Below are 12480 nucleotides of genomic sequence, written 5' to 3'. Positions count from 1 at the left end.
CATTGGGATTAATGGTGCAGTGCAGCAGGAGGAAGAAATTCTTCAGCTACCAGACCTGTTATTAAATGAGAATGTGGCCTTTTCTTTTCTGGAGCTGAAATAATACTAAAAAGGAAGCAGGCTGCCCCTTCCACTCCAGCAACCACCACTGGGCAGAGAATCCCGCAAAACAGGCTGAGAAGACCGTGCTGTCCCGGCCTCAGCTGGCTCCCAGATGTGACTGGATGCTGCTGTGACCTCCTCCTGTCTGAAACACGACAGAAGTGACAGGTCACCCCACAAAACAAATGTCAGCCCTTCTAGGGCTTGGAAGGATGCCATGCTTCCCTGCTTGTGTGGAAGGGGTCCCTTCCGAGGGTTGCCACAACCCTGGGGCTTGGGGCTCTCTGGCCTCAGGACTCCATAATCCAGAACGAGTCATGGGCCGCGGGGTGGGATGCTGGCTTTCAGGGAAGGGACCTTGAATCAGCAATGGCCCTTGTGAAGCTAAACGGATTGAAAATCCATCCTTTGTTTCTCAGTTGCCCAGTGGCAGGCCCTCCCACCCACCGTGGGGAGGGGGGGTTGCTTCTGGGTCAGCTGTGAAAAATGCTGCCTTATCAGCTCTCTGCTTTCTGCGGCACCAGAGGGAAGCAGCGGGCCAGATAACACAGGACAATGGATAATACACATAGAATTTCCGTTTGGCTCTGGAATGTGTATTCACACTGGCAGGCAAGCGCGAGAGTGCCAGAACCCCACCCCCTCTTCCTGCAACACAAACACATCCTGCTCAGCCTGGCACCACTCTCTGGCTCTGCCCGTCATTGGCATCTCTGGCCTGGAGAAGCGGCAGGTGGTGATAGTGCCTGGTGTTTGTATGACCTTTCCCAAGCTCACACAGCCCTTTCGCAGACATGACCTCATTTGAGCCCCGTGAAGCAGGCAGGGAGGGCAGGTATGCACGTTACACAGAAGGTTACAACATCAGCCGTCATGTGGCAAATACTCTACCTCTACGGGCAAATGCTTTGCAAATGCTCACGTGTTAATCCTCCCACAACCCGGAAAGGCAGCTATGTGGCCTGTCCATGTTCAACGCCTGAGCTGAGGTTCAAGAGAAGTTAACTATCCAAGGTCACGTAGTGACAGAGGGGGCTCAGCCTGAACCAGTGTCTGTGCAACAGTACATCGCATGCTTTTGCAGCACTGAACTGTCCGGCCTTCTGCCAGCCTAGTGCAACCACGCAGTGGGGCCGTGTCTAGAACCCGCTCTTGCCACCACTGCGCTCTCCCTCAGCTCCGAGTGGCCTCCCCATGATAGATGAGCAGATGAGCATTGGGAGATAATTGGGAAATGCTTCTCATAAGTAACTTGGCTAATGACACTGACCTTGCACCTCTCCCTTTCCCCAGCGGGTGACTGGCTGCATCCTCTCCAATGTCAACACACCCTCCATGACGCCTGTGATCGGACAGCCCCAAAATGAGACCCCTCAGCCCATTTACCAGAACAGCAATGTGTCCACCAAGCCCACTGCAGGTAGGGCAACATGGATGTGGGGCCATGGTTCTCAAACTTCAGAATCACCTGGAGGGCTTGTTGAAGTCCAGGTTGCTAGGTCCTTCCCCAGAATTTGATTTAGTAGGTCTGGGAGGGAGACGATAATCTGCATTTTTAACAAGGTGATACGGATGCCCTGGTCCTTAAAATAGAGCATCAGAGAGAAATAGTCACAATGAGAGACTGAGAGAGACAGGGTTGGTGGTGTGCATTTTTTCCCCTGCATTTAAATATAAATACAATTCCTTTAACTGGGAATTAATGATACAATAAGGCAGCATTTTTCTCTGCCTCTTCCAAGGGGGTTGAGGATCTTGCCCAAGGTCACACAGTGAGGAGGTGGTGGGACTAGGAGTCAAACCCAGGCATCTGCATTTCAGCATCTCACACTCTTAGCCATCTTTTCAGTGACAGAAAGGGCTTCAACATTTACTCAACACCTGTTACTGTAGGCCTGTACGATGTTCAGTAATTTCCACAGATTCTCATTTAGTGCAGTAATTCTGTGATATAGATATTATGTTCCCATTTATCAAGAGAAAACTGAGATTCAGAGAGGGTAAGGAGTTCGCTGAAGATCACACAGCTCAAAAAGTAAAAGAGCCAGAATTCATATTCAGGACTATCTGATTCCAAGGTCCCTGTTTTTTCTTTAAAAAAAAAAAAAAAAATTTTTTTTAATGTCTTTATTTATTTCTGAGACAGAGAGAGACAGAGCATGAGCAGGAGAGAGAGAGGGAGACACAGAATCCGAAGCAGGCTCCAGGCTCTGAGCTGTCAGCACAGAGCCCAATGCGGAGCTCGAACTCACGAACCGTGAGATCATGACCTGAGCTGAAGTCAGTTGCTTAACCGACTGAGCCACCCAGGTGCCCTGGTCCCTGTTTTTTCTAATATATACAAATATATATATATTTTACCAGACCAATTGTAAGAGACAGATCCTGGTATTACTTTTCAAGCCTAGAGGCCATAAGCTGTTATGTTATTAGTCTGTTATAAACAGGGTAGTCCACAAAGAGCCAGAATTACTTAGCTCTCATGTGGGGGCTCAGAAAAATTTTTTGGATTACAGCCCAGAGAGATCATCCAAAACCAGATCCCCCTCAGCGAAAGTGGGATGTCTGATTATTACAAAGTCTATCTTCATGGGAAGGCATGAAGGCCAAGGCTCATATTAAAAAATGAAAAAAGCCAATAGCCTCTATGCCTTTTAAATGCAGACTACGATCCAATTTATGCAAACATAGCTGCAGAATATATATATATATATATTTTAATGGAGGAAAGGAAATACTATACCAACATGTCAGTGGTGTTATTTCCAGGGGTGGGGTTATGGGTGTTTTTTATCTTCCTCTTCTTATATTTTCCTCTTCTATATTTTCCAACTTTCAACACGAAATAATAAACATGAGCAGAAAAGAGATTCCAGTCTGTGGTTCAAAATGCCTGTGCCTTGGACTGCAAATGAGAAGGAATGTTTGCTGTCATATTTCTGTTCTTTGTCTCTACCCTCGTGCCTCCCACCGCTCAACCCCTGCCCCCTCCAGTGCAATCCCGGTGTTTAAGTGGCCCAAATGCTGGGTATAAGTTGTGAGTGGTTCTCTCTCTCTGTCCCTGTCTGTCTTGCTCTCTCCTATAGCCAAGATCTTGGGGAAGGTGGGAGAAAGTCTAAGCCGGATCTGCTGTGTCCGCCCACCAGTGGAGCGCTTCACCTTTGTGGGTAAGGGAGCAAAGACCTTTCCCGGTCCCATCTCTTCTTGGTCCCCTCCCTTCATTCATTCAGCAAACATCCCCCTGCCATGGGGTGGCCATTTATAAAGCAGTGATGGAGAGAAAACAGTGGTAAACAGGAATGTCCCCAGGCCTGCAGTGCCAAGCAGTTAGGGGAACCCCAAAGGCGTGACCCACCTGCCCTCGGGCTGCCGGGAGACCTCAGCGGTGATGTGTTCATTTCCTGTCTCCCACACAGAATGAGGCCACATGCCGAAGAGTTTTCAGGGGCCCAGAGTCCTCCCTCAGGTCCTCCCAGCTCTGGCAGTGTCTGTGTTCCTGCTGATAGGCTACGAACACACACGCTCTTTCCTTAATTTTCTGCTTCTGGCTGTTCCCTCAAGGGCTCAGCAGGGATGAGAATATCTGAAGTCTGTGGGGCTCTTTCAGGGTCCCCCAGTTCAATTCTGCAGAGAGCTGAAGGTCCAGACCTCATTCCTTTGACTCTTTGGGGCTGATTTCTGCCATTTCTGAGATGTCCATTTTCTGGCATCTTGAAAAGGAACTAAGAGAGATGGAAGAGGAGGAAAGGAGACAGGGGACCTAGGTGGCACCTCTGTTGTTCAGTGCACACCCAGTGAACCCCCATGCAGGCATTGCACACTTAAGAGCACAGGTCAAAGTCTCTGTCTTTGTCTTCCACGGGTATTTGCTGTATCTGTCACGTGACAAATCTCAACATGCTCAGTTTTGCTTGTTCTTTGAACCAGGTAACCACTAAGGAGAGAGGGTCACCTCCTTGTGAGTCTAAAAGCGGTCTCCCTAGGCTTAGAGGACATTGCTTTTGTGGACTACCTCCCTAAAATACAGAAAGAAACAGAAGGCTCTCAGCATGAGTGTGTGTGTGTTCGTCATTGGCTTCCCAGAGAAGCTGTCTAATTCTTAAAGTCCCAGAGATGGGAACTCCTGCCCTGGACCGTGAGGAGATGCTCCCTCTCCATATTAGGCTGGACATCTCTCCATTCACAGATGCCCCCTCCCCTGCCACCCCCGTGCAGGGAGGTGATGACCCCCTACTCCCACCTACTCCATCCCATCCCACATACTCCTGAGTAGGCCCCCGGGCGGACCGTGTGTTGGGTAGCATTAAGTCAGTTCCCTAATGCTTCTCTGTTCCCTCTTTCCTCCCTAGACGAGAATGCCAATCTGGGCACGGTGATGCGGTACGAGGAGATTGGTAAGTGTGGCTGAAAAAGCGGAAACACTTGGAGCTTCCTGCCTCAATTAGGGGCAGAGTGGGGAGGAGAGAGGCTTGAATCCCTGGGGTTCTGTTTGCAATAGGGTCTACTCTCCGAATGATTGTTCCAAGCTTGATCATTCTCTTCGTTATCTATCTGGCCAGCTCCCAGGAGGGAGGACTGAATGGGCTGGTAATTTTCCCTTCAGAGCCTCCTCTCCCTCATCCAAAACATGTGGACCTTACTCTTCAGTGCCAGCCAGAGAGATCATTCTTTTGCCCACAACATTGCATGAGACAGAAGAGCTCCCCTGCCCTTCCTTATCTTCTTCCTTATTTTGTGAGCTTGGAGGACAAGGAGGAGAAGGAGCGGAGAGCCACCTCCACAACCTCCCCCCAGTCTTGGGTGGACGCTAAGGCACCCACTATCTGTGTGAGGGTGTGTGTGGGCCCAAGGCCAGAGCAGGTGGATGGTGGCTCCACTGAGCTGTTGGACGGGAAGGAGCTGACCCCTCCGTGGGAATGAGCCGAGTCCTGTGTAACCCTGGGGAGCAAACCAGAAAACTGAATTCTTTCCAAGGTTCCAGAGTGGGTGAGAGACCCAAGTGTGTGAAGCTGAGGAAAGAACAGACAGATGCCAGGATGGAGCTGGTTTTGTCACAGTACCAGGTGACAGGGAGGGGCCAGTGACAAATGGAATGCTTGGGGCTCTAGCATGATGGGCAGCCTGGTGTCCAGCAGACACACTCGATCTTAAACTCCAGCTGCCAAGATACTCCAGGCCATCCCTTCCTGGTATTCCTGTGTCTAGGGCTGGAGGTCAGGTGTTCCTGCCATGGCCCTGGGAGCCTAAGACTGTGCCTAGAGCATGAGGTTCTCTTCCCGGAGGCCCAGCAGATGTGACATCATTTCCAGGGGCTCCTCGGGGTCACGTCCTCTGATCTGCAGAGCAGTGGCGTACCTGAGTTAACTCCTACTGTTTTGTTAGAACCATTTATAAGAGTTTCAGGACTTTGGCAAACTCGTTGTTAAATGCATCCAATACTAAAGATTATATTAGGTAATGATTAAATAAACTGTATTAACAACAAAGATAGTGGCTACTCAAACCTCCTCACTTCTGAATTATTTTCTGCATTTTAATGTCCTTTATTTACTGGCACTTCACTGTCTTAAGGTCACACAAATCCCAAACACCCCCGATGGCAAGGATGAGAGCAAAGTCTTGCACTCCTACTTCCTGCATTTCCACACCTGGCAGGGAACTACCTTCCCAGGGAAGTCTTCCTGAGCGGCCAAGCTCAGAGCAGTCTTTAGACTTTCAACTGTGTTCAATGTATGTTTCTCTAGTTCCTTGTTCCAGAAAGAACTGATGGTGGCAAGCTTCAGCTGTGACCTTGTTCACTTTCCCAGCACCCAGGGCCAGTGTGTTAAGACCACACCTCTTGGGAGCTCCCCTTGCGGCATAGGCCACGCCGATGGGTGTTTGCACAGTGTGTTGGTGTGGCCAGCACCCTCAAGTTCCTTACCTCACTGCAGCCTTGTCGGGGGCAGGGCTAGCCTCACCCCGTCTTACTGTTCTTTCCAAGAAAGAAAAGCTGGGTGGCCACAGCTGTCAGGATAGATTCACGGCCTGGTGTGATACAGGCGGCCATTGCCTCAGAGTGTAGGGAGCTGGAAAGGGCCCCAGGGCCTGGGCTTCACATAGCCAGGATTCCTGGGAAGGGAGGGTGGCAGGACAGTGCTGATTCTGCCTCCTGGCTCTGGATCCCTGGATGAGGATGAGCTGGGGGGCGGAAGGAAGGTGGAGAGGAGAGGAGGTGGAAGGGGAAGGAGGCTGCCTTACCTCCAGACTGCTATACCGGGAGGCCCTGTGGCTCACGAGTCCCCTTTGTGAAATCCCCTTGCACCTCACAAGAAACAAAAAGCCACTTTCTCTTAGCTCAGGTAGCATGTAGGGCTCCATTTCCATGTTCTGCTCCTGGGGGTGCCCCAGACCAAAGGCTTTGTGGGCTGGAAACGCTTACATTCATCTCACGCAATAAACCAGGAGAAATCGCTGCTGCCCCCCAGCGGCCATACGTGGGATCCCAAGCTCTGCTAGGGCCTCTGGTCTGTGACAAATGCGTCTGTTCCGGCCCTGAGAGAACAGGTGGAGGCCCCACTTTTTAACTGTCTGCACATTGGCTTAAAAAAAAAAACAAAACATTATACTCGAGTGGAAAAGTGAGTTCCTGGCTTGGGAATAGAAAAGAGATTCATTTTCATGGCTGTAGAGCAGGCCTTCTCAACTGAGGACCATTGACATTTGGAAACAAACAATTCTGTGTGGTGGGGGCTGCCATGTGCATTGTAGGGTGTTTGATGGCATTCCTGCCCTCTGAGCACCAGATCCCAGTAGCACACCCCTCTCCCCGGTCTTGACATCCAAAAATGTCTCCAGGCATTGCCAAGTTCAGGAGACAAAACTGCCCCCCACTGAGAACCACAGACATGAAGAAAGCCAAGGGCCAGCACTTCCTCTAGATAATGCCACCTAACTGAAATTTTAGGCAATCAGAGTTATAGAGTCTCAGCTTTTTTCTCTTCTAACAGAGGACTGACCTGGAACTTGGTGGTTCCAGGTGGGAGATGGGGAACAATAGGATCCCAGGAATGAGCCCAGTCTTGCTCCTCTCAGCCATACAAAGGCTGGTTCATCCCCACAGATAGGGAGTTGGGTCAGAAATCCCACGGCATAACATGGAAGGAAGGAGACACCAGCGGCTGGGACAACACTTTCCCTAGGACCCCCATGCTGCAAAACAAAGGCCATAATTGTCAGCACAGCCATCAGTCTGCCCAGAGGCTCTTAGCGGCTTGCCTGCATGGCCTCTGTGGTCAGCCTGTCTATTGTTCACTTACTCAGTACATCCTGAGCACCTACCATGTGCAAGTCATTCTGGCAGGCCCTAGGGACATAAGATAAATTAAGGTCCCTGCACATAAGCAGATGATTTGGCTACAGGTTGACTTGGAGAAGAGAAGAGGAGAGGCTGCAGGAATATTTAGGAGTTAAGACCCCAGTGCTCCCGAGGGCTTCCTGAGGACAAGCTGCATGGTGGGTCAATGAGATACAGGCACTGTCATCAGCTCAGCAGCCTTCCTTTTTTGTACCATCTGGAGACTCCTGCAGTAGGGACAAGTTCACCTTCTGAAAGTCCTTGTCAGGTCCCCGAGCAGACTGTGGGGTCTAAGGCAGGCAGACCTACCAGCCATCTCTCAGCGTCAAGGTCCAGGGAGGCAGTGGTCTGTGGAAGGCTCCGAGCAGGGCTGTCTCACTGTTTCGGACAAGGTGCCCACAGCCGTGGCCTCTTGTTGGAGGGCCCAGGATGCCTAGGAACTAAACACTCCACACCGAGGCACTCCCTGGCAGAGGTCTCTCCCTCCCTCAGTGGTTCTGAGAATCTCAGGATTCTTTGCTCCCCATTGCTTAGTGTCAGTAAGTCAGTCAGTTTGCTGCCTGTGTGGATGAGCCTTGCTGGGATAATTCAGAGTGGGCTTTAGGAGGGGAGGTGAACAACAGAGAAGCAGGAAGTGCCCCTGGGCCGGGGCAGGGTAGGGCACTCAAGCCATTTGCTGAGGACGGTGGCCCTGTAAAGAGAGGACATCTGTAATTCAGCCACTGCATGGGTACACTCAGTGTTCCCTCAGACCCCCCATCATGTCGGCATTTGTGATGAAAGACAAACCCTGCATAATGCACAGCAGCAGAGAAGCCAAACTCAATGTTGACACTTGAGTTCGATATGGAGTCCAAAGGGCCCTTCGACCTTAGATAAGGCACATAGCTGGTTCTGTCTCTGTTAGGATGACCAGTCGTCCTGGTTTAGCACAAAAAGACCTGTGTCTCCAGAAACCCTTCAGTACCAGGCAAACCAAGACCCTCCTTGAATGGGTAGTTCCTCCCACAGGGGACAAGAGTGGTCTGTAAATGAGCCCCAGGGGAGTGGCAGGCCAAGGTTTCTGCCTGGAAGAGCCAGGTGTTGGAGCCCCAGGAATTGGTGGCTTCTGTATTTCTCAGGGGAAAGGCTGAGAGTCTCCACTTACCCTTTGCAAACTTTGTTCCCCCTCCTCAGAGCTGAGGATCTTGCTGCTGTGTGGCAGTGACCTGCTGGAGTCCTTCTGCATCCCGGGGCTCTGGAATGAGGCAGATGTGAGTAGCAATGCTACGGCAGCACCACACACAGCTGCCATGGGAAAGGTGGGGAGGGTACACTGGGTTTCAGCCTCCGGTCTCCCCTCCTCCCTACCGCTTCTCCCCCACCCCCAAACCTGACTGTCCTATCTCCTCTGAGCTCCCAGCAGGACCATCCATTCACATCACTATGGGAGAAAATTCTCACCTACCCCAAGCTTTATCTCTGACTGTATTTTTACAGTCACTCTTCCCGGTGCTTGCTCCTGTAAAGCCCCTGGGAAGAAAGCAATCATCGAATACCTTCTCCAAGTAGTACTTGCAGCGTAGGTGTGTGGCAGAGGCGGTAGGTGGGGAAGGAAGGGGTTAAAAAAAGCCTTTACCCCTTTGAGGTTGTCGTCTGTTTTGTTTTCCTTTGATTCCTTTTGAAGGGGTAGTAAATACCACACTAGCATTCCCTCAACAAGAAAAAAGGGGGCAGAAGGGGAGGCGTGAATGGCAAAAGGTCAGTAGGATCCTCCTGGAAATTGACTGGGGGTAGAGGGAAACAGGAAGTTAAACTTGTACCACTTAGAAGCTGAATCGGCATCTTTTGTTGCCAGATCTGATGGTGATGGCCATAAACCAGCTAATTCATAAGTTACTCACCCTTCATACATACATTCATTCTTGCTCTTCCATTAATTCATTTATCGGATAACCTGATCTATTGCTACCTCTCAATTCCAGAGCCCTGTGCAAGCTGGATTCTCAAGGCAGTAATTCCAGACCCAGTGCTTTCTTTATTAACTTGTTGCATGACCCCATGCAAAGCACTCAATCTCTGGGCATCAGTGTTTTCCAGTTTTATTGAGATAGAATTGATATGTAACATGGTATTAGTTTAAGATGTACAATGCAATGATTTGAGATATGTGTATATTGCAAAATATTATCACAGCAAGTTTAGTTACAACTTGGTTGTGTTTTTTAAATCTGTAAATCTATAGAATGCTATCTATCACATTCTAACATTTCAAAAAATATGCAGTACAGTCCCTACCCACAAGTGTCAGGTGGCAAGACATATACCTATGAAATTTTTTTTTCAGGATATATATACAGATATATATATATATCTCTGGAGAAAGAGAGAGGGAACATTCAAGACCAGACTCAAGATTCCAGTTCTATTCCAACACAGCTCATGACAAAATCCATTTTGAGCCCCAGTTTTTCCCATCTCTAAAATGGTGTAATAATAGTGCCTACCTCATAGGATTTAGGGAAAATTAAATGACAGTGTGTACCTCAAGTGCCTAGCCTAGTGCCTGAAACACAGCTACATGCAACGAACATTCATAAGTGAATTCACCTAAATAGCCTCATAGACATACACATAGATATTCCAGGTGAAGTGCTGTGGGAGGAACGGGAGGGCAGGGAGAGTTTCCCGGAGGTGAATTACACTGTGTGGGCCTTTCGTCTCCACCTCTGGACCATTTCTGAGAGGTGAAATTCTAAACCTTCATTCAGTTCTGGATTAAGTGGCTTAATGAACTTTTACTTTCCTCTCTACTTCACAAGGTGCTGTGAAAGTAAACAGTCATGTGGCCCAAGTTATGTACAAGATCTCAGCAGAGCTCTTTCAAGAATCTAGGCACATCCGGGCAGCTGCAGGGGGGCGCATCCCTTGGGGAGGCCTGGGCAGTCCTGGAGGGTGCACTAGGGAACTGGGGGCAGCCTGCAGGGCCGCTTACATGAGCAGAGAATCTCTAGGGCCCCCTCTCAGGGGCAGACCCAGGCTTTGTGAAACTTACAGCATTTGGGACCCTGGAGGCACAGCCGGTCCCTCTCTGCTCCTCCCAGTTAGATCGCTGATTTCTGGTCCTCTGACTTCTCTCCAAAATGGCTGCTCTTGCGGTTGTCAGATCCGACGTTTGAAGACCGAGAGAAGGAGCCCCAGGTCTCTCCTCTTCCCACTGGGCCCTGGTGCTGAAATGACATGGTGGTTAAGACAAAAAATTGGAGAAACCAACAACTGTTGATTTACTGGGAATGTGACAGGGAAGGTGGAGCAAGACCCTCACTTATTCAGCTGTGCTCCCCCTTGGTTGGTTATTCTGAAGACCCAGAGCCCCCAGCCTGGCTACTCCCAGAGGGCACAACAAGGGGCCCAGCAGGAGCCCATATCTATACTGGCCGGGTGGTAAGAATTCCAGTCCACAGCACAGAAAGCAGGGATTTGGGTGCTCAAAGCTCACTCCAGAAGGCTTTCTGGAACCTAGGGCTCTACCTCCCCATCCCCACTCAGCCAAGTCCTCTGTCCCCTAATTTAATCCACAGCCAATCTGTGGGGTCCTTAGAATTATGACACCTGAGGTAGAGACCAAAAAAAAAAAAAAAAAAAAAAAAATCAAGGAGCTGTTTTCTTATATGACGAGTGTGAATCTCAACCCACAAAAGAGGTGTGCTAGAAATATCACCTTTGATTTATTTAAATCAAATTAAAATTCAAGTCCAAATCTATCCCACAGCGTTGATGGGAAGTTAGTCTCAGTTATTATGTTAATGATTAGTAGAACCTGAAAGGCTTCGGTGGACCCTGAACATGAACATTAGTTCATCAGGTTCCCCGCAGACATCGTCCCTGTCTGGACCTTTGTGGTCACTTGAAGGTGGTAGCATTCTGCAGGGCTCATGCTGAGTCTGAAAGTCCAGCGCTGGGTCTCACCTGCCAATGATAACCAGGCCCCATTTTCTCCTGAGGTTTTGCCCCTAGGAGGGAGCAGGGAGGAGGGAGTAGCTCCCACAGACCTCTAACTTCTTTCTAGAAGTGGGGGTACGGTGGGCAGGGAACAGCAGAACCTCTTCTTTCTATTCTACAGGTATCTTTTCTATTTTCTCTCTTCCTCGGGATACCTGGCAAAATCTCTTCAGTGAGTTTAAAGCCACTGACTGCAAAACGTTGTTTTCTGCTCTGCAAATTAGAGAACCAGGTCCAGTAAAGGGTCTGGTCCTCTGCTAGAAGTGGGGTTGGGCTGGGCAGAGGGGGATGTAGGGAGGACAAAGCTAGTTAATAGCTCAGTGGATTACTCCACTGGCCTTGTTTGAGGATGGTTGGATCTCAGGGTCTAGAAAAGGAAGGTCTTACTTTCAAGACAGGGTACAGGGTGAGTCCCACTTACTCTACTAGAAAGTTCTGTCATCTGGAGTTTGCCTGGAAGGACTCTATTTTAGGGTTTTCAGTTCCTAACCATGAGAATACCAGGTATGAGGTTTGTGAGACCTGCTTCTATCCCAGATTTCATTCCTTCATTCATTTAAGCCTTATCAGAACACATTGTTCTTCATTGCCTGGTATCCCAAGTGATATTTGTTGACCACAGACCTCCATTTAGTGATCATGAGCCCAAACCCCTGAATCTGCCCATGACTGGGAACAGGAGGTGGGGAGGAGAGCCAAGCTCCTTGGGAAGGTTATAGGCCCTGGCTCCACACCCAAGCCTCCCCTATCCTTCAGACGCCTCAGGATTCTGAAGGCAGGAGAGAAGCCACTAGTTCAGACAGGTCTGGGGAGAAAGGAGACTCTCCACCCTGCTGTAAAGAAAGCTCAAAGGGGTCTGTGGAGCAGCTTTGCCCCCAGCCAGGCTGGGAAGAGGCTGATTTGATCTGTCCTGCAGCAGGACTACCAAGGTGTCCTCCAGCCGGGTCACAATTTCTATTCTCTTCTCCGCTGAATCCATCTAGTTCTTTCAATCGGGATTCCGGAACAAGTGCTCTCCACCCAGAAATCTAATCACACAGCTAAAGGAACAACCCCACCTC

General features: G+C 49.7%; 1 protein-coding gene across 2 annotated transcripts in view; it reads left to right on the top strand.

Moving 5' to 3' along the window:
• Window positions 1-12480, top strand: part of NMNAT2 (nicotinamide nucleotide adenylyltransferase 2) — a 147977-nt gene that overhangs the window by 118239 nt on the left and 17258 nt on the right. For both annotated transcript variants that reach the window (XM_045452626.1, XM_045452627.1), the window contains exons 5-8: window positions 1396-1522; window positions 3189-3269; window positions 4452-4496; window positions 8615-8691. In XM_045452626.1, coding sequence (XP_045308582.1) covers window positions 1396-1522; window positions 3189-3269; window positions 4452-4496; window positions 8615-8691 — 330 coding nt within the window. The remainder of the gene's footprint in view (window positions 1-1395; window positions 1523-3188; window positions 3270-4451; window positions 4497-8614; window positions 8692-12480) is intronic.

The sequence above is a fragment of the Leopardus geoffroyi genome, chromosome C3 (genome assembly GCF_018350155.1).
Source record: "Leopardus geoffroyi isolate Oge1 chromosome C3, O.geoffroyi_Oge1_pat1.0, whole genome shotgun sequence".
NCBI classification, from domain to species: Eukaryota; Metazoa; Chordata; class Mammalia; order Carnivora; family Felidae; genus Leopardus; species Leopardus geoffroyi.
Note: the sequence above shows the minus strand (reverse complement) of the source record. Positions and strands in the feature narration are given on the sequence as shown.